The sequence below is a fragment of the Cyprinus carpio genome, chromosome A10 (genome assembly GCF_018340385.1).
Source record: "Cyprinus carpio isolate SPL01 chromosome A10, ASM1834038v1, whole genome shotgun sequence".
NCBI classification, from domain to species: Eukaryota; Metazoa; Chordata; class Actinopteri; order Cypriniformes; family Cyprinidae; genus Cyprinus; species Cyprinus carpio.
In genome coordinates, this window is record NC_056581.1 from 6,794,707 (window position 1) to 6,817,332 (window position 22,626).

At 34.1% G+C, this 22,626-nt stretch overlaps 1 protein-coding gene across 1 annotated transcript; it reads right to left on the minus strand.

Annotated features, from left to right (window-relative positions):
- Positions 1–669: 669 nt before the first annotated feature.
- Positions 670–22,254, minus strand: LOC109112199 (zinc finger matrin-type protein 4-like). The gene is made up of 7 exons (XM_042764890.1): positions 22,104–22,254; positions 18,208–18,309; positions 12,907–12,996; positions 10,553–10,709; positions 6,966–7,190; positions 4,146–4,242; positions 670–1,666 (listed from the first exon to the last, which is right to left on the minus strand). The coding sequence occupies exons 1-7, from the start codon at positions 22,176–22,178 to the stop codon at positions 1,651–1,653; spliced, it is 762 nt and encodes a 253-aa protein (XP_042620824.1). The 5' UTR covers positions 22,179–22,254; the 3' UTR covers positions 670–1,650.
- Positions 22,255–22,626: the final 372 nt, after the last annotated feature.

The window sequence follows — 22,626 nt, forward strand, 5'->3', positions numbered from 1 at the left end:
TTGCTGTGCTATTTGCATTAATTTGAATAATCAATTGTGATATTGCAGATATTCATAATGAACTGAACCCACATAAATATGGACTCACAGCTGCAGTTGTGCTTTATATCTTTGCTACAGAACAACTTAATCAAACCTCAGTGTTCAAACTGGCTTATTTTGTTAACTAAAGCTGTATTTTAATATTACACCACCTTAATTCCATGTTTTAAGATTTGAGTAACTGTATGACTTTCTCAAAGCATGATGAAACCTGCTAAAATGAAGATTTCGAGAAACTTTTTCAAGTACATCAGGGAACAGTCATCAGAAACTCCTCCGGGCCCTTCAGAGATCCAGTAACTGTCTGTTGGGAATCACTTGCAATCCCTTTCATTTCTAAAGGCTGTCTTACATTGTTCCTTTTATCTTTAAAGCCCTATGGGTCTTCTTACAATGCACATCATTCCAGCAGAATGAAAAACACTGTAAGAAAAAGGGCCTTTGGGAGACACTGTGATGTGATTTATGGGGATAGCTTTGTGTTCTGTTGTTTGCTTCTCATTACAGTACTAAAACAACAGTGGCACTTGCTAAATAAGTGTGAGTTAGTATTGTGACACAGTAAGTCAGGCATTCATATTGATAGTGTTTAAAGCTTCCTAAAACTATAAAGAAAACAGAACTACTAATCGTATTTGTGTCAGAATTGTTTTATGTCATTTATAAGAGACAAAAAATATTTTAATTATAAATAATGCTAGCATCTTAGCTTAATTTTAAAAAGACATTATAATTTTGGGGATAATTAGATTATTTTGGCTTTTTTAAATGGAAACACAAAGCTTATATGCACAAATGGTAATCAGTGTTCAGTCCTTTGTGAAAAGTACTGAAATTACCCCGATTTCAGCAAAGTACAGCATGATAGCAGACTATTAATCTTTCATCTCAGTAATGCTTCCTTATAGTAATCTCTTGGGTTTCTTTCTTCTACAGTCATTGCAAGAGATAGTAAATAGTTCATTTTCTGTCTATTCATAAAGCAGCTAATGTAGAAAAAGTGTTTGCTGAACATTTAGAATGACACGTCACTAGAAAGTCTTGTTGAAGTTATCAAATTACTAGTATGCTGATTAAATTCAGAAATGTTCAAAATGTTGACAAAGTCTCATTTCAATATCATTTGAGAGCAATTCCCTCAGACTGTACTGTATGTACAAAACAAAACAAGCAAATGCTTACATATTTAGTGGACTACAGAGAAATACCACATTTGAATGACATTTTCACTCTAATACAAAATTTTCAAATCTTACACACATAAAAATACATTTAAATTAAAATATGAATACAATTACAATCAAAATATTTTTAATCACACCACATTAAATTAAGAAAGCCATAATTGTGTCCAGATGACATGCCTTAAATATATACATTAAAGTGTTCAGGGTGTATGTTTTTTCTTTTCTTTTATGTACAAATTTAGCAAAATGCACTGGTCCATAATCCATTATCACAGTGGTCTCTGTCTGCACTGGTAGTGTCCATATCACTGTCACAACACAATAAATCAAGAGAATCTGAACTGACATCACTGTCATGACTTCCACAGACGATTCCTCAAATAGTTTCAGGAGTAGAGATGAAATCGAGCTCCATCAAACTTCAATTATTCTTCAAACTGAGAGGGAATGCAAACAAAACAAAAGTACCATTTCAGTGTACAAGAAAGTGCTAATTAGCATTGATCAATGCATCAATCAAACACAGTGAGTACTCCGTAATAATATATTAGTGTGAAACCTTACATTTTACAGTTAACAGTTTATGTGTTTTAGTGCATTGTTAAGGAAGGACCACATTCACAATGTGACATTCTGACTAGTATGTAAGTTACTTGTGCATTTGTGGCATTTAAGAGACATGTGTATATATCTGATTAATCTGCATAGGATGTGTTTGGTTGAGATAATTAACCTGCTACAATTTTTGTATGTACCAGGGATTTTTTTCCATATTAATCTGCTTATGTTTAGTGCTGGAGCTTCATTTTCATTAGTAATTTCATTAACACTGATTGGAAATGTGTGTGTGATGAGTGACCCGAACAGAACTCCAGCAGTGACACTCATTGCTCTTTTATTGATCCATCATTGACTTTCCAATTCTGGTGTTTGTCACAAAACTGGCACAAAAACGCTCAATTGAGCCGGATCCAAAAGATTCGGACACAGGCATCCAGACAGACTTGTAACTCTTTGCTGTCAAATGTGTTTTTGAGGTTAAAAAAGTAGGGACTGGAACTGGAAACTGGAACAACACAAAAAGCATGAAATGTAAGTGGCTGATGACCAGATCCCCTGCTCTGTTTGGCAGTGTTGGTGGAGGTGAGGAGTTCAAAGGGAGTGTCTAAGTACCCATGACTAAACAGGCTTACTGAACATATGTCAAGCTCTCGTTTCGTGCCCTGAGTGCTCACTTTCCCAGCCCTACTCGAATATAATGCTTAATATATGTTACATTGATGATGCACAGTGCAACCCTTTATTTGTTAATAAAATATTGTAACAGCTGACATTAGAGGTGTTTTGTTTGTGAACAAATCTTAAGTGAACCAAGCGTTCTGTGAAGGTTCATTGTTTGGAACTTCTGAATGATCCTCTGTTTTGAATCTGAATGAGACACCAAAAGAAAATAAGTAAACAATTTTTTGAACTGGGATCAGCTGACAGACTGAATTAGGCATTTCAGTTTAGCATACTCAACAAAGTATAGGAAGAAACATTCATGTGTGGATATCACCAATGGATCCTCTGCAGTGAATGGGTGCCGTCAGAATGAGAGTGCAAAAGGCTGATAAAAACATCACAATAATCCACAAGTAATCCACACCACTCCAGTCCATTATTTGTGAAGTCCATCTTGTGAAGGACAAATTTGTGTAGACAAGCTAAAATACAAGTCCTGATACAAGCAACGATGTTGCTTCCTCCAGTGAAAAAGTCATTTTGTCTGAATTGGGAGAGAAATATGCACAGATCAAGCAGCATTTACAAGTAAAAACAGTCCAAAGCAAATATGTCATTGGATTTTTATGTGAGAGGACAACAGCGGATGGACTTTTTCACTGGAGGAAGCGTCATTAAAGCTTATTTTAGCCAGAAGCGATGGTTTAAAGTGAATGATTAACGCCTTAATGATGGATTTGCTTCTTATTAACAAACAGCTTCTCACTTCACAAGATGAAATAAAGTTGTGTGGATTACTTTTGGATTACTGTGATGTTTTAATCAGCAGTTTGGCCTCTTATTCTAACGGCACCCATTCACTGCAGAGGATCCATTAGTAAGCAAGTGATGTAATGCAAAATTTCTCCAAACCTGTTCCCATGAAGAAACAAACACATCTTTATTTTGGATGGCCTGAGGGTGAGTAAATTTTCAGCATTTTTTTTTATTTTTGGGTGAACTATTCCTTTAAAACCTCAGTTCCGGTAATGTCTCAGCCTCAGCGTTGAGGGTCGTCCTTGCAGCCTCTTCTTGTGCATGCTTATGAACAGATCTCATGATGAGAGGGTGGAATGATCCACTGCATGCAACTCTGTGACAGCTTGGACACGCTGGCAGTTCCCATCATGCTTCTCACGTTCCTTCTCCTTCATCCCTACCTAATTAACATTCCATGCAGCCCAACACACTATGCTGTGACCTTGCCTGCTCCGCTGCAGCCTCCGCATGGAAACTGTGGTGTGTACGGTACCATGAGGACACGGTCCAGTCAGGCAGAATATTGATTCGGGGCAGATATTGATCGCATATACAACACTCCTTTAACTTCACTCACATGAACACAATGCAAGTTAACACCTCGTGCCTGCTGTTATGAGTGCTGCTTTTGCACAGTTTCTTTCAGTGGACCTTTTCTGAATTGTTACACCAGTATGTGGCTACCAGTGAGTGTCTTATTGAGTATAATGAGTGGTTACATTTCTGATTGACTTGGTTGGTGAATGATTTAATGACTCATTATGCTTTATTAAAATTAGCGTTTTGTGTAGAAATGAACTTTCTCCCACATTATCATTATGTGATTCGCTGCTGGTTTACCTTTGATTCTGGTCTCTTTTTGTCTCCGAATGAAATGCAGTGGCTGATACTCACTTGTTCTGGTGTTTGGAGCCCTGCAGATGTGCGTGGTATTGTGCCACAGAGTTGAGTGTAACACTGCAGACCTCACATGTGTGATTCCGCTTCAGGCCTACGAGCATACATAAATAAAAACACATCTATTAGACTAGAACTAACTATATTGTTTCCAACAGCAAATGCCCTCAAAATCTTATGAGTCTAAATATAATGCCCTATTTAGACAAACACCTACAGACAACTGGAACCCTGAGCATTTGACCATCTCTTCACAGTACATGAATTACATGGATAAATTAGCATATAGCCTGAGCACAGCACATTGCTATTCTTTCTCAAGAAAAAAAAAACAAAAACAAAATTGGTGACCTAGGCCACTTTTTCATTTTAAAACCAAAAGAAGGGAAAAAAATTACTTTGATTTTGAGTAAAGAAAAATAAATGTCTAATATAAGGACCATTTCAGGCAAAAAAATAAAAATTTTCAGCTATGAAATAAAATTTACATAGCTGATAATTTTTTATATTATATTTAAATTATACATATGTATTCAACAAATATGTAGTATATCAGTATTTAGTACTCCAGTGTTTGTTGTGCTGCCTTATAGATACAGGATATATACACTGTATGTATATATATATATATATATATATATATATATATATATATATATCATAATATCTTTACATAATATATTGCAGTAATTAGAATCACCACTGAGACTTAAGAGAATTACAAAAATATTATATTAAAAACATAAATGTTATAAAATTTAAATTTGTGCACATTTTATTTAACTTTTTGGTAACACTTTACAATAAGGTTCCATTAGTTAATGTTATCTGATGTATTTACTAACACAAACAAACAATGAACAATACATTTCTTGCAGTATTTACTAATCTTTGTTAATGTTAGTTAATGAAAATACAGTCGTTTATTGTTAGTTCATGTTAATTCACAGTGCATTAACTATTAACAAGCACAACTTTTGATTTTAATAATGCATTAGTAAATGCTGAGCTTAACATGAACTAAGATTAATAGATGCTGTAGAAGTATTGTTCATGCTTAGTTCATGTTAACTAAAGTAGTTAACTAACTAATGTTAACTAATGAACCTTGTTGTAAAGTGTTACCAATTTTCTGTGTAAAAGGAAAATATGTACTAAAAATATATTTTTTAAATATGTACAAAGCAATTAGAATCACCACTGAGACAAAGAATTATTTAAAAAATGCTAATAAATTGGACATTTTTTGTTATATTAATAAAATGTTACTATTTTTTTGTCTAAAATGATCCGTAAAGTGTTTACATACTAATGAGAATTACCATTGAGACTAATAAGAATTACCAAAAAAAAGAAAAAGAAAATTCTAATAGTCCTACAAATAGGTGACATGTTCTTTATGCAAAATATAATATTAAAGTAATAATAAAATATAAAATGCTTTCTTTTGATTTTTATGTCATTCACTCATATATAACGCCCTGAAATGCAGTGCTCCAGTAAACAAATTATCCATGAAACCAAATATATATGCCTCCTTCACACATAAACACAAGCTTATGTCCACATTTGACTCATATATTCAAAGTGCATGTCTGTTTGTGCAACCATCTAACATGTGATGTGATTTACTACGGGGAGATGGGTGGTGTTAAATGACCCTTACATACACCACAAATCAAGCACTGTCTCTGTTTAAACAAGGAGAATCCTTTGTTATCCCAGTATCTGGGCAATCAGGCCAGATAATAAATGGAGGCTCATCTAGAAGCCTCATCAATAACATTTACCACACATCTATCTTCAATCAAAGCTGTAGATTACGTTGGCTTCATCTTTGCTTTTCTTTGGTATTGTGCACATTCAATGATTAAAAACACATAACAGAAGGGGCCGTGAAATGCGCTGATAAGTCGTATCCTCCCACAGCTCCGTCTTCCAACACCAAATCTGTTCTCCGCCTCTAACTAGGACAGACCAGTAAATTATAAGCTTGTGTGAAACTTTGAAAATCAGTCTCTGACTTCCTGTGAGGTGGGAAGTTTGATGAAAATGCTATAAAATGGGATTTGACTACTGCTGAACATTGATTCGGAGTGCTGCTTTTTTTTATTTAACAAAGACCAGCGTTAACACAGACAATTGCTAATAAGCGGAAATAGCATGTCAGATACTATTCTACGTTAGTAGTCATAGAAGACTAATATTATTATCTCACAAGCACACCACAAAAATAGAGTGTGTTCCATCCAGAGAGTGCTTGTACTATTATTGGCAAGTGAAGTACTGCAAAGCCTTAATAAAAAATGCAGCAATGAGTCATATTTATGAGTCATAAGTGTAACGTGAGGGACAAGACACTTTTCAATCCAAATCTAAATCCAACATTTGTTCAAACGGCAGATGGTACACACCTCCCATGAAGTGCTTTCTCGTCCCTCCTTGCATCAAACCTCACCAGCAAGGTGGCTTTGTTGTCTGTGAACTCCATCATTGTCGGTTTGTTTGGTGAGCAAAGATCATGCGCTCAGGGAGGCTCTTTGTAGCGCCATTAATTACCTATTGATAACTGCCTTGAACGAAAGCTCTTTAGCTAGCTGCTGAATAATGCAAAACTTTAATGAAATGCCTGCTTGTGAAAAGACTCTGAGACCAATTTTTTGTACTTTTATGGTATCTTTGCATCATTTTTAAACCTTAAAACCATTGTGTTTGAAACAACGTAAGCATCAGTAAATGATGACAATCACTTTTAATTCATGTTTGGGTGATCTATCCCTTTAAATCTATGTTTTGTCTGTTCCTCTCAGAACACACCGTTCAATTCATCTCCATCCTCCAGACTTTTACCCAGCTGTGCGAGGAGGTTAGCTTGGGCTGCGTTTTTTTTGTGCTTCTTGCCGTCGTAGTGCTGTCTGGCCATGCCAGGGTTGTTGAACCAGGCCTTACACATTTGGCAGTAGCGGTGTGAGAGCCTGCCATGTATGGAAGGACTTCCCGGGGAGTCTTCAGTCACCATAAGCTCTGAATTGGCTGTCGCCCCTGTAAAGAGGGCATAACAGACTTAGTATACTTAGTGTACTGTACATTAATTACCAAACAGGCTACACTTAATAAAGAATAAAAATAAATAGAAAACAAGCAGAAGAGATTAAATCATATGCAACATACCAATTTAACAGCCAGCTTTAAAATTAAAACAGCATATCCATTTCTCATTTTATTTACCAATATCCAGTCCATAACTGCAGGTGTGTGACAGCATTAATAACACATATTAGAATTTCCGAGACGTATACATGGTTCAGTTGACATATTTTGCTTGCGGTCTGTCTCACCTGTCAGAGTACAGGCACAGGCTCATGTCAGTTTGAAGTATTTCATGGGTAAAGGGCGCAAATTAGGAACACAGGTTGTCCCTGTGGCTGCAGCTTAATAAGATCCATTCTGAATCTCATGACTCTAATATGATGAATATGTTTCATAAACAGACGGGGGGGTAATTTGTCTCACACTAAGCTTGTGTTTTCCTCGTCTGTTTTGAGAAGTGAATTTTTATTACAAAGTCGAGAAAAAAAGGCCATCTAACTACACTCAGTCATAGTAAACAGTAAACAACAGACCACACTGACAGCAATCCCACGTCATAACGTATAAAATAGGAGCGTTGAATGGCACAAATGGGGCGTCTCTTAGCTCTTCTGTGTTTTTTCAAGTGGAGGATAGCTGGGTAGATGACACTAGCAGCTCTAAAGTGTATTTATAGAAGGTATCATAATAACTAGATAATGTGATGCATTTTTTCCCCCTTTTTTCTTCTTCCTTCCGTCTCAATTTTCATCCAAATCCCTGAGGTGTTTGAATGGAAGGTTGTTTTCATTCTAACACATAATCAGAGTGTGATATGAAACACTACCGTGACAAATACAGTGGGCTCAAGAGTGAAAATATTTTGCATTTTTTCCCAATTTAATACACAAATGTTTTCATTGTCAATTATGTTATCAGCATAACAAATCGAGAATATTTCTCTGCCATTTTCAAAAATGCTTTCTGGATGTACTTTTCAAATGTTTGAGGTTAGTATTAGGGCTGTCAAATGATTAATCACGATTAATCACATCCAAAATAAAAGTTTTGTTTACATAATATATGTATGTGTACAGGGTATATTTATAATGTATATATAAATACACACACATAAATTATATATTTAGAAAATATTTACATGTATATACATTTATATATTTATATTCTTATATTTTATATTATATATAAATATATTTAATATATAAACATAACATATTCTTCTTAAATATATACATGCATGTGTGTGTATTTATATATACATATTAAATATACACAGTATACACACATATATTATGTAAACAAAACTTTTATTTTGGATGTGATTAATCGTGATTAATCATTTGACAGCCCTAGTTAGTATATATATTTTTTTAATTTAAGAAAGTCATATTTTTATTCAGCAAGGATGCTTTAAAAAGGTCAAATGTTAGAGTAAAGAAACAAATTCCTATTTCAAATAAATGCTTCTTTTTGAATTTAGATTTGTCAAAGAATCCTGGAAAAGAAAAATGTTTCTTAAGTAGCAGAACAGTATATTAGATCATGTGACACTGAAGACTGGAGTAATGATGCTGAAAATTCAGCTTTGACATCACAGGAATATATCACATGTTTATTAAATATATTCAAATAGAAAACAGTTATTTTAATTTGAATAATATTTCATAATATTACAGTTTTCATTGTATTTCAAACTAATCTTGATGTGCGAGACTTCTTTCAAAAATGTGAAAAAATCTTACCGACTTTTGAATAGTAGAGTGCTCTGTTTTTTTTGGGAAAAGGGGAGCAGATGCTACAGATCAACACAAATACTTAAATCTATGTGTTATCATTTGAAGCTTTCATAATCTCTTGTTTAAACTAGCTTAATACAGTAATTGTGATCTGCAGTCAATTACTTGATAATAGCAATGACACTCAGGATAATTTAATCAAATTATATCCTCATCTATATTATTTCGTCCAGGTCTTTTACACCTTATCATTATAATCATAAACATTTAAAGAGGTATATAAGGTCTCATTAGAAACAAGAACCTTTTACTATTCCTCAATTACACCTGTTCACATATAACATGAAAAATCCCCATCATGTAAGAAGTTTTTGTCACGGAAGCAGCCGCATAGCAACTATCCGACTGTAACCAAATAATGCTGAGCTGCTATTATGACTGCCGAACAAACAACAAAAGGACAGTTTCTTGAACCCTATTATGGTTATTCGTTTTTAATGGTGTTGCTTAGTGATGCTTGCTATTTGGGCAAACACTTTAAAACACTTTTTTTATTTCTCGGACATTTTGCACCCTCAGGTGTCTTGGCCACACGCAATTATGCACACTAAGTGAGTCAGTGATGTGTTGTTCCTGCTGCAGGCTCTGCTCTTATCATAAACACGCCACAAGCGACAGTCTTGAGAACATTAACCTCTAATATGCCGAATGCACTCACATCTGAATGAATAAAAAAACAAGGGCCAGTTGCATAAACGTAGCCTCTATGTTAAGACTGTGCCTTAAGTACGGGTTTGACCAACTAGCAGTTAGCAAATGAGTATTTTTGGATACAACTTAGACTAATCTACGATTTAATGTAACTGAATTTAAAAAAATTATGGCCAGACTTAAAGAAAAAAAATTTGATGACTAACTATTTTTATTTAGTAAGACTACTCTAAAACTTTAATTTCAACCTGCCCCAGGACATCCACCTGCAGTTGAAAGTTCTAATATACTGCAAAGTTTTAAAATGTAAGTGGTGCGTCCCATGCAAAATAGAGTGTTGTGGGTGGTTGCCAGGGCATTGCTATACAGTTGCTAAGGTCCTCTAGTTTTGTAGTGCATCACTATACAGTTTCTAGGGTGTTCTGGATGGTTTCTATACAGTTGCTAAGGACTTCTGAGTAGTTTTTCATGCATTGCAGGCTGCGAGCATGTTAAGCACCTTCACTTACCAGCTACTTTATTATGTAAAAAATATCCTAACACCTTTGCACCACTAGCAGCAGCCTCAACCGTTGATACAAAGCAGGATGGATCTGTGAGCAGTAGTCATATCATACCTCATCAAACATCAATAATACATAATAACTTGAGCATTAATGATAATGAACTCATTCTCAAGAATAATTGCCTCATTATCTCATATTCAGAGTCCATCCATGGTTGAACAGGTCACTTCCCTGCTGGCTGCTTAGGACGTCATATACACGTAAAGTTCATTAAAGTGTGAATACTGATCCAGGAACAGCATGGCCTTTAAATATGGTGATCTAGATAGTGTGAACCTGATCTTAGATCAGCACCTCCTACCTTTAGATGTGATGGCAGGTGGCTCCCCCAGCAGTAGCCTGAGTCTCTTGGCGTGGATCTTGCCCTGGTAGTGCGACTGGGCCACCACCGCCGAAGTGAACGACATATTGCACAGTGTGCAGCACTTGTTCTTGTCCACGTCTCCCTCTGCACTGCCCTGGGACGACACAGAGGCAAACACATACTCTGATATCCTTTAACCAGGACCATTTATCACCTTCAGCTAATGATACAAGAGAACAGGATGATTTATGAAGCAAATGTGTTATTATAACTTTAAGAGGAGAGATATGAAATTTGGCTGTCAAACTGGCAGATATGGGTCGCTCTGTGGAGAAGTAATTTACAAACTTCTAAAACCGCTGTAGCATATATTCTACTTCCTGTGCTGATGCAACCGCTCTGAGATTCTCATATTGACTGATATTGACTCTGAGTGCTGTTGGGGAAGTTACTTCGAAACTTTAGCTCGCCAAGCTAAATGATAAACAGTATTTTAAGTGCAATTAAACTACTCTTTGAAAAAGAAGTTAAATACAATACTAGATAGCTACATTGAAGCTATTTGAGTGGGCAATATTTTTATACCCATACATGCAAAAAGAAAAAAAGAAATTGGGCCAAAATGTATTACAAATATGCTAAATACAGAAAAAATGTATACAAATTATTTATTTTAATGTAAATTCAAAAATATATTACAAAATTCACTTTAACAGGCAAGAAAATACATTTATATTTTAGATGTATTTAAGAATACATTCTAAACAATATATATATATATATATATATATATACACCAAAATATAGTTGATGAAATACAAGTAAAATTACAAAATATCTTTATGTTAATATATTTCAATATGTATATTAGAAATATATTTTTGTTAATTGTTAAAGTATGTAAAATATTTTTTGCCATATAATGTACGTGATCAAATACACTTCAAAACACCAGAATACGAGCAAACGTATATAACGTAAGGAAATACCTAAATAAATGAAGAATTTATTTTTATTTTATTTTAAAACTTTTAGCTGCTGTTCATTGCTGTCTCTTTCACTTGAACAGCAGCTAAATATTTTGTTGTAAAAATATATAAAACAATACAAAAATACAAATTTTCTCGCAGTGACTTGATTCTGTGAATTTTGTATTTATAAATGTACATCAACCATCCGAATGAACCATTTCACTAAAGTGAATCAAAATTTCTCTCTAAGGCTAAAAGTTCATGATTTAAGTAAACAATTTGATTATTGCCATTTTGCTATATTTAAACAATATTATATGATGCAAATATTGTTCAATATATGATATTAAATAATATATATAAATCATATTTGCATTATTGTATTCTATTATAAATGACATTTAAAAATATCATTATAATAATGATGCAAATATTATATTATACATTTATATATTATAATATTATATTATAATTTTTAACAGTGTATAATACAGTGTACAATAATAATTAAAATAAATGTTTTTTAAATATTTGCATTATTATATTTTATTATAAATGTAATTTAAAAAATATTATTATAATATAATATATGATGCAAATAATATTTACATTTAATTGATTTATTATTGATGTAAATATTTTTTTACATTTTATTTAATTGTTTTTATATATATTTATATCATGTTATATGTTATTAAATTATTATTTATATGATATAAAAATTATTATATAAAAATATAAAAATTATATTATATTTTAAATATATTATATAAAAAATAAATAAAATTAAATTATACAATATTCAAGTGAATCACACAGCTTCTTCATGTCAAAGTGGCCAGAATAAACTGCAACCAGGAACAGAGCAAAAAGGCAGTTTTTATGTTTTATATGCAAGTTGCTTTGGTAGGAAAGAGTTGTCTAAGAACAAAACTGTAGGCATAGTTTGCAAAAATATTCCAAATATATCCACGGAAACCCAGTGTTGTATGACCTCTAGACTTTCAGCAGTCCTAACCACAGACATTCACAAGCCATGTGTGACATGAAGTGACAGCTTGTCATGTGAAAATCCGCTTCATCACTACATCCCAATGATTGGCTGAAATGTGAGAGATGTGGAACTGGGCAGAAGTAATAAGCTCAGAAGAGCAGGTCATCCATGTCAATAAATATGTTGTGGACATTAAACGGTTTTCCTGTGGTAGCTACATCTGGGTTCCTTGACGGAGTAATGAAACTGTTAAGAAGGAAAGTGGCTTGGAACCGGTGCTAGTATTTTTTCTGTAATCTACCATGAATACAAATAGCATAACTAGCTATCAAAATGAAGGCATGTACATTAAATGGCCATATGCAGGTGTGTATTTCTTCACTTACATCATCTGTTCGAAGCTTCTTTGCAGGACAGCCACCATCCACTGGGTGTAACATGTAATACAGACGAACTTTGTTTGCATGCTTTCGACTCTGCAAGAAAATTCGAGAGATGGGACAGTATATGAGAGGTGCTTTCACAAGCAGCCAGTTCCATTCCAGTGTTGACAGAAAAACAACTCGCCATTGATTATCAAACTAAGTGATGTCAGGCCCCAAACAATTCTCATCAGAGCTACAGGAACAAGATTATGGGCCACTGCTTTCATTTCTCAAAGCTTGATATGCCCCTCTATGGGCTCTGAATGATCGCTCTGGTGGGTGGATAAACAGCAGCAGATGAATGCCCAGCCATAGGAACAGTGAAAAGGCACCAGAAGAGTAATTCTCACCAAGGGTCCTCCAATCCATTATCAACCAACCAACCAGAGAGATATCTGCCCCAAAACAGTAAATCTGCATAAAAGTGATGTGGAGTTATATCTCCCTTTAAGCCACCGTAAACTAAAATGATCTGCAGCTGTTATGATGCCTGGAAGACAAAAGGATATTAAAGGAATAGTTTACACAATAATGAAAACTCTGGTAAAACTCACTCCCCAAAACTTACAAACTCACTTTCTTTTATCTGGAACACTTGAGAGATTTTACAGAATGTCCTAATTGATATTTTCATAAACGTATATATATATATATATATATATAAGTATCATGTGGTTTGGTTGACTCGTACACTATAAATCTTCTGAAGCTGATATGAAAGCTTTGTGTGAGCAAGAGAATTCAATTTAAATGTTTAATCAATAACCTTCCACTTTATAAAATAAAAATATACAGGTATTCTGTGTAATTTCATTTAAAAAATAAATAATTGTCTTTTATATTGCCACAGTCCACATTCAGTCCAAATTAATTCAAATATTATCTAAGAAAATGTACTTCATATTAACTTGACTTCTACCCACTATTTCAGTAATGTTAAATAAATACCTTATAGATTATAGACTTATGGACTATTTTGTGCTGTTTAGGGATGTCAATAAAATGAATAATTGTAACTAATCTCATGATTTCTGACTTATCTTTAGAAAGCAGAATGAAACCATATTTATATAAAATTCAGTAAATGTGATAAATAATACATTTTTGTTAAATATTGATTTCAAAATTTAAACTGAATAAAATCAAATTAAACTAATATATATATATATATATATATATATAGATAATATATATATATATATATATATATATATATATATATATATATATATATATATGTGACCCTGGAACACAAAACCAGTCATAAGTGTCAATTTTTCGAAATTGCAAAATAATTTTGACCCATGCAATGTATTTTGGCTATTGCTACAAATATACCCCAGTGACTTAAGACTGGTTTATTGCTCCAGGGTCACTTATTTTAAAAATTAAATTAAAAAATTAAATTAAATTTAACTTTGACAGCCAAGAAAGAAAGAAAGAAAGACAGACAGTCTGTACACTTTATGGAAAACAGCAGCATGAACATTCTGCTGAACATTTTCCTTTCATTTTAGTTTATATATGTTTGAGTATTAAAATATATGTGGTATTTTACACTTACAAATAATGACTTTTAGTAAACTTAGTAACAATTTCTATTTTACTATTACTAATTTTTTTTAGCTCATATTCATTTTCATTGTACGAAAAACAGCAGCATGAACGTTCAGCATGAATCTTCTCCAGTTGTGCTCCACAGAAAGTCAGTCAGATTTGGGATGACGTGAGGGGGAGTAAATGATGACTATTTATGGCTACACTGCTCCTTTCACAGCTCAGAGTAACTGTTCCAATCATTTTGCAAATGTTATTACTAAAGCTGTATGTATTTAGTCAAGCAGATCTTGTGTCAGGCCAGTCTAAACCATTGATAATCAACTTACACCTGTGTTCACATTCACTAGAGTAAATTTTCACCTCTGCAAGGAACTTCAAAATAGAGCAGTGAGGTGATAATTGACCCGGGACTCTCTTGATCCCATCAAGTTGTGTTCAGTCAGCCCTGAGGCGTTCCATCTCCTCTTGTTCATCTGATCATTTCAACCCATTGACGCAATATCAGGCCTCTACTTTAAGGCATCTGACCCTGAATAGGTCAACTGAATCACTTGCATTGTGGCTGCATTGACACAGGATACATAAAGATGCCACAACATCCCAGTTATGTGGTTCTGATGAATGTTTGGCATTGATCTTAACTGTCTGTTTTCATGTAATAAGCGAATCGTCTAGTGCTAGCGTTGACTTTGTTCGTTCTAGTAAGCTAGACTCTCCTCAGCGGGGCGGTGGCACACGGATCGGTCTCATTAAATGCATGACCATGCAGCCTCATCGCTCTGTCTCCAGCAAACTTCTACTGTCCTCATTATAGCACCAACCAGCTGACAGTAACAAGCATGCACCTCAGGGCTTTGTTTTCTGAATTCTGCGAGGAAAATGAGAGAAAACCAAAAGCAGATGTATCACAGTGTTGTAATGAGGAAAATGCAGCACATTTTACGATGCATTTGTTGGCTATAGAGCACAACTGTAGGGCTCTGTAAAAGCACAACTCTTGTTCATTTTCATTATTTTTAGCAATAACAATGTAAAGCTTTCAATACAGACCTAACATGAGCTCCAAGGTTGTCAAAAGTTTTGTAGAAAGTGTTTAATTGAAAAACTGCACTACGCTATAATCATGAAGAAAGATCCACCAATCAGAAAAGTCACTGTTACCAAGGAATCAGATGCGAAAAAAAAAATCTCTGCAGTGACTGTGCACTGACAAAAACCATTATTAACCACATAATTGAGTCTCCTTACACCCTAAAAGGACATACACAGAGTAAAAATATTTTTTGTTAAATTTAAGATTTAAAAATGGCTATTAATATTAACAGTGACAGACTTTACATTTTGGTGACATTTTACAGTACCTAAATTAAATTAAATTCTAAAAAGTTCATAAATTCACACACTGTATAAAAAAAAGTGCATCAACATATTTACCTATTCTATTTTTTAATAATTTCTTGTGATTTATTCATACTTATCCTTACAGAAACATTTTACTTTTTTACTTTATATATTTAAAATAGTAATAATATAATATAATATAATATAATATAATATAATATAATATAATATAATAGATATAATATATATATGATAATAATATAATATAATATTATATAATATAATATAATATAATATAATATAATATAATATAATATAATATAATGACTTTCAAATAATTTCTGGTTGAATGACATCATTTGCAATACATACATGCATTGAGTAGTTCATTTTCTCAACATACAGTTTATACCGTTTTGCCTTTCTTTCCAATACTTTTTTGATTTAAATATGTAAATGATTAATCTTTGACTTCAAACCTAAACTCTTTAGTGAAATGTCTATAGAGAAAATAAATGGAAAAATGCGTCCACAACCAGTTAAAAATGAGTAATGAATAATCCCAGTTTGGAGAAATATATATTAACCCGATTGTGACTTTTCAACTTGAAAGCCTCATCATTTAAACATGAGAGACATAATATTGCAGACGAGACCAGACTCTAGATTGGGTTAACAAGCTAACAGCTGGTTCTCAGCCAGCGCAAGTGTGGACCACATGGCTCTGTTCCCTCAGGAGACGGAGAACGACAGGCAATAATTAAGACATCTCCATTCATTGCTGAGGTAATGACATCTGATGCAAGAAGCTGTCATATAAATCAACCACTGTCTCGGTCGATGCATTAGATTGAACCGCAAAGACAAAAATTAAGAAGACAAAAACCGCTGGGCTATTCAAGCCAAAAAGTCCCACTTTTGAACAAACAACTATATCATATCTGATATGATGATTAGGGAGCCCCAGTTGCTCTGGAGGCCTGGATGATTGGTGTGCAATATGAAGACCAGCACATCTCAGGATCCTCAGGTTGTTTGGAGAAATAGTATAGACTGAAAGGAGTGAATGCAGAAGAGCCTGTTGTTTCTGAGAACCACTGACTTTTTGATGTGCTGAGATTTTAAACATGGCCCGAAATATCACAAATGCAGATATCCGATGCTATGTAATTATCTGACTTGGATCCTGTCTTCGAAAACAGCTCTGAACTTGCCAGGAATAATGTGGCTTTCATATAGCGAGCTGCTGCAAAAAATCGGGAGAGTTTTAAAAAGAAAGAAAGCTGACAATGCGCTGCTAGTGATCCATATGCATCCCGCTAATGGTGTATCCCACTGGGGTACATGCATCAGTGAACCATTAACTGATGCAAATAAACAAAAGCAATTACTTTTTTAAATGTACTAAAATGCTTACACAAAGAGGGTCATTCGTGTACCCCCTCATGCTCTGTTAGTGTATTAATTGAAATTAGTCATGTGACTTGCATCTGTGATGGTTCAAGTGGGTTTATTGGGCTCCCAAGGCACTTCTGTTTTAGAACCTATATAAATGTGCTTTAGACATAACCAAGCAAATATGACTACAACACTTATTGCTCAGTATAAACGGAAGTGCATACTACTGTTGATAAAGTTGAAGTCAGTAATATTTCTGGAAAGAAATTAATACTTTTATTAAGCAAGGATTCATTCAACTGAACAAAAGTGACAGGGAAGAAATTTATAATATTACAAAAAAAATAGACAAGTGAGACAGCTGTTGTTGATATACAGTAACAGTACAAAGATATAAATGTGAATACTCAGACAGATTAATTTTAGCAGAATTAATGAGAAATGTTTGAGATCATACTGAAATCTCAGCCTATTGATTGAAATATTGAGATCGCTTATGAAACTCTAAATGTATGTGAGATCCCCAGAGATTTCTCAAGAGACAAATCAACAGAAGTCATGCACCAAACTCCATGCACCAATTAATTTTATTGTTGTGTCTGGAAGAAATAATTGAGGTATTATTCTCATATAATTTTCATTTTTGATCTCACCGATGATTTTTACTTTCCTATGGGCTGGATTGTAGAATATCTATGTTGATTGTATATCAACCTACTGAAATATTTAGATTGATATTATCAGAAATAAATTTATTTTCATACCGTGATTGATGGTGGGTGAAATTCATCCCTTTTTTAATTGCATATGAATATCAGCAGCAAAAATCTAATTAACCTACTTATCTGCCCTCATTTAAGAAAGTGCGCAGCAGACCGTAGAACATTATTGACAGCGGATCAAATTAACGGGTATTAGTAAGTGTGTATGCTTTATGTGAACGTGTGTGTGTGCGTTACTCACCTCATAGTGGGCGACTCTCTGTGACTCAGAGATAAGCTGAGCACTGCACACTTTGCAGTAGCTATCAGTGAATAACCCCGGATCCACTTCTGTAGATTTCATCTGAAGAGGTATATTATGACAATTACTCATTTTTAAGCACATAACATGACTGGTCACACATTCATTAGCAATGCCTCAAACTAGAAAAGTATGAGGTCTAGTGAGACCGACTCAAATATCCTAAACTCATTATTACAAACTTTTCAATAGTGTAAGAGTGAGAAAATAATCCAAACAAAGCTTGAGTGTCTAATCAAACCATTTTCAATGTATTTGTAAAGTCATAACCTCGCCAACATCAATCATGTAAGATTTCATTGCTGTGACATTTTGAGTTTATCATACAGTGACATTCTTTGCGCAAACTGATGAAATCTGTGACATTTAGATTTGGCAAAAGGAGAGGGATGTTGGAGACGAGGGGGTATAATGAGACAGACAAGAGAAGAGAAAAATCTGGCACCAAAGAGGCACCAACTTGCTGCTATGCCTGGAGGATAAAGCAGTGCATAGTTTTTAATGCTGATCTGGGACCATCTGACATTAACCTTGTTCTGACCTTTAATAATCTAGACACTGCAAAATGATTGTGGGTCATAATGAGAGATTTCTAATGACAGAAGGAGGTGAGGTCATTCATTTGGGCCATACGCTCATTTGGAAAGCTCCTGGCACCCCACAGGGATCTTAAAGGAATAGTTCACCCCAAAATTAAAATATTCTGAAATTTTACTCACCCTCAGGCCAGCCAAGATGTAGATGGTTTTGATTCTTCATCAACACAAGATTGGAGAAATTTAGCATTAATGGATTCTCTGCAGTGAATGGGTGCCGTCAGAATGAGACATTACAATAATCCACATGACTTCAAAAATGCTGCATGTTTGTAAGAAAAAAAATAAATTATTAGGGCATTTTAACTTGATACATGATATGTGCAAATGAAATGTTTATGATATGTGCAAATTTCTTTTATGAAAAGAGGACTCATATTTAAGCCGGAAAAAATGGTTTGAAGTGGTTTGGTTTGAAAAACATCTTAGTGATGGATTTGTTTATTACAAACACACAGCTTTTCACTTCATAATAATCAAACTGATGGACTGGAGTGGCATAGATTACATGTGTATTATTGTGGTTTTTATCAGCTGTTTGGACTGTCATTCTGACGGCACCCATTCACTGCAGAGGACACATTGGTGAGCAAGTGATGTAATGCTACATTTCTCCAGATCTGTTCCGATGACGGAACTCGTCTACATCTTGGATGGCCGGAGGGTGAATACATTTTGAGCAAATTTTCATTTCTGAAATTAAAATTCAGACATCATTTACATGTCATTCCAAAGGTGTATGACTTCATTATTCTGTGGAACACACATACAAAAAAAAATAATAAAAAAATAAAATAAAGAACATGGGATGCAAAAACAGTACAACGTTGGAACCCATTGACTTTCATTGTATGGACATTTTTCAGACATCATCTTTTGGGTTCAGTAGATGAAAGATGTCATACAGGTTTCAAGGGTGAGTAAATTATCAAATTTTCCATTTTTAGGATGAACTAACAAACTCAGCAAGCATAATTAAATCAGAAAGTAGCCTATAATAATAAAAATTAGAAAAACTATGAACACACAATGAGATTAAATAGTTACAAAATGGACTACTTTAAAACCAACATGTTTCCTTTTTAAAAAACAAGTATAATCTGCAGTTGTCCTGTTTTTGCATGCTTTAAAGAAGCTTCAGACATTCGCAACCATTTTGAGATTGTCATGGGAGGTATTATGCTGCTCTAGATTCTACTTCGGAGGACCAGATCTGAGGAAACAACTGCTTAGGGGCTCATTTGTGATTCAATGCCATTGCCAACTGAAATTTGAATAATGATAAAAGAGATTATATATATAAAATTAATGTTGTTTTCAAACCCTTTCTTCTCACCCTAGGCGTACCTTCAAACCATCTAATATATCCCATAACTATTCCATACAAGCTGTTCGCAGGGCAGAAATGATGTTTCAGAATGTCTGTGACCCTCTGATGCCCCCCCCCCCCCAAAAAAAAAAACTAAATAACACCCAGCAGCTTCCTGCAGTCCATGACTTTACACTCAATAATCCAAAATCATTACTTCCAAAAAAGTCGCTCACAAAAGCAAACAAATGCATTTTCACTTATGCACAGAACATTTGTGGTAAAGATTTGTATAGTAATCGGCCTCCTCAAAAGTAAATAACTAAATTATGAGTTGAATTGAAGTAACTGCCACTTCAAAGGCCCTTCTAAAATGATAATCAATGGGTCAAATGGGGATCAAAATAGCAACTGGTCCTGCCAATTTCTCAGAAATGTAACCTTTAATTTAGACATGCAGGATTACAGCAGCTTGAGAAACCAATTGGGAATTACATCACAATTGATCAGACACTGTATTTGAGACTTTAATTAGAACTGTGAATGACTTGCTCAGTACATAATGATATCCATCAGACAGTCTAGAAATCCAAATATCCAAAATCAACATGAAAGATATCTTACTAATTACCCTGAAATAACTCCTAATCCTAAAAGCTCAGAGAGAAAAAATAGTAGCCAAGCATTTTGCTTTTTTGGAAGGAAAGAACTGGGCAGAAATGGTTTTCTGAAGAGATGGATCTTATCAGAGTCTCTCCTGTCAAAGTTAATCAGGTCAATAAAAGCTCCAGCTAACAAAGGCCTGAGCAGATGAGCATAACGCTCTTCTTTCATGTGTGGAAAAGTGATTGCTTGCCTCGCGTAAGCCCCAGAACCACATATTGATTTCCCCTAAGTTGCAAAAAAATGCAATTTCCATTATTTTAATGAACGTTATAATGGAGAATGAAGTGCAGAGAAAAATATATCAGTGAAAAGAGGAGAGCAGGTGCTTTCCTTTTATTCCTACAAAACCCAGTGCTCTGAGATGAGGAGAAGACTATACAGCTGATATGTCTGCAAAGTTACCAGCACCATAACACAATTATTGAAGACAATGACTGAACGTATGCACAAGCATATTCTAATATTAATAAAACTATATGGTCATATTCTGAATATGTTTGTGCCATAAACACCTGATTTTCATAACCAGATTAAACCAATATTCCCGTTTCTAGAAGGTTCAACATATGCTTCTACTGTTCACAATTTTTGGTCATGTAAATATCTTAGAAATACCCACTTAAATATGTATGAAATCACTCACAGCAATATGTTACTGTATATCCAAAACCTTTATGTATCCATATTTGCTTAATATAACTATTTACACTTAAAGTTCGTCATATTAAGATCATCAATATCTTGACCCAAAAATGTGAATTCTGTCATAATTTACTCAACCTAATGTTGTTCCAAATCTAATTTATTTACACAAAAGAATATATTTTGAAGCTCCACTGACTAACTATTATTGAAATAGCATTGAATAGTACTTTAAATAGTATTTATTGTTTCATTTTGTGTAAGTCATGGACCCACAGCAATCAAAAATATATATATATATATTTTTTTTAATGTTCAGCAGAAAAACTCATGCAGTTTAGGAACACCTTTAGGGTGGATTAATTATGACAGAATTTACATTTTTGGGGGGCGAACTATCTCTTTAACGTGTTTAAATAAAAGTCACAAAGCTTTTATAAGGGTATACAGATGAGATTTACAGGACCACAAAAAAACTAAATGTAACAGTTTAATAGAATAGTAGTAGTAGTAGTAGTATAGTAGTACAATAATAAACTCAAACTAAGTTGCTCCTTTACTATGTTTAGGTTCATGCATTATGATGAATGAACATTCGCGTAAAAGTGAAAACAAAAGCTTACTTGTAATTTCAAACTGTATCCCTGGTGCAGGTGTTCAGGACAGACAGGCAGATGATTGTTGATCGTACAGTCCATAGAGAGAGAGAGAGAGAGAGAGAGAGAGAGAGAGAGAGAGAGAGAGAGAGAGAGAGAGAGAGAGAGAGAGAGAGAGCGTCTGCATCAGTGTCCTCACTGAGCTCCATGTTCAGCGGCTGCTCTCCGCCCAGGGCCGCGCTGATTGGCTGCTACCGGCACACATCGACAACGTGCACATCAAGAAATAATTAATTTAAAGAAAATTAATTCTCATTTAAATAATCTGTGAGCTGTTAAAGTATTTGAAAACGCGTGAGTGGTTATAAAAATACACCTTGTTTTCTATTCAGTTTATTTATGTTTGATTGTGTATGGCTACGTCTTTCATCAACGCTGTGAGTAAGAGGATATTTACTCATTAATATCAAAAGTAGGTAGCCTAGTCACAAATAATTGAACATAAAATAATGTTGAGACTGAAGCCATGAATACCTATGGAAGTGCTTGT

What these genes read in the sequence shown, in the direction of transcription:
- LOC109112199 (XM_042764890.1), bottom strand. Translation starts at nt 22,178, where the DNA reads ATGGACTGTACGATCAACAATCATCTGCCTGTCTGTCCTGAACACCTG. An exon ending in AGAGAGTCGCCCACTATGAG is followed by an intron (nt 12,997 to 18,207) that starts GTGAGTAACGCA and finishes ATTTTCTTGCAG; the next exon opens with AGTCGAAAGCATGCAAACAA. An exon ending in GGATGGAGATGAATTGAACG is followed by an intron (nt 4,243 to 6,965) that starts GTGTGTTCTGAG and finishes GTATGCTCGTAG; the next exon opens with GCCTGAAGCGGAATCACACA.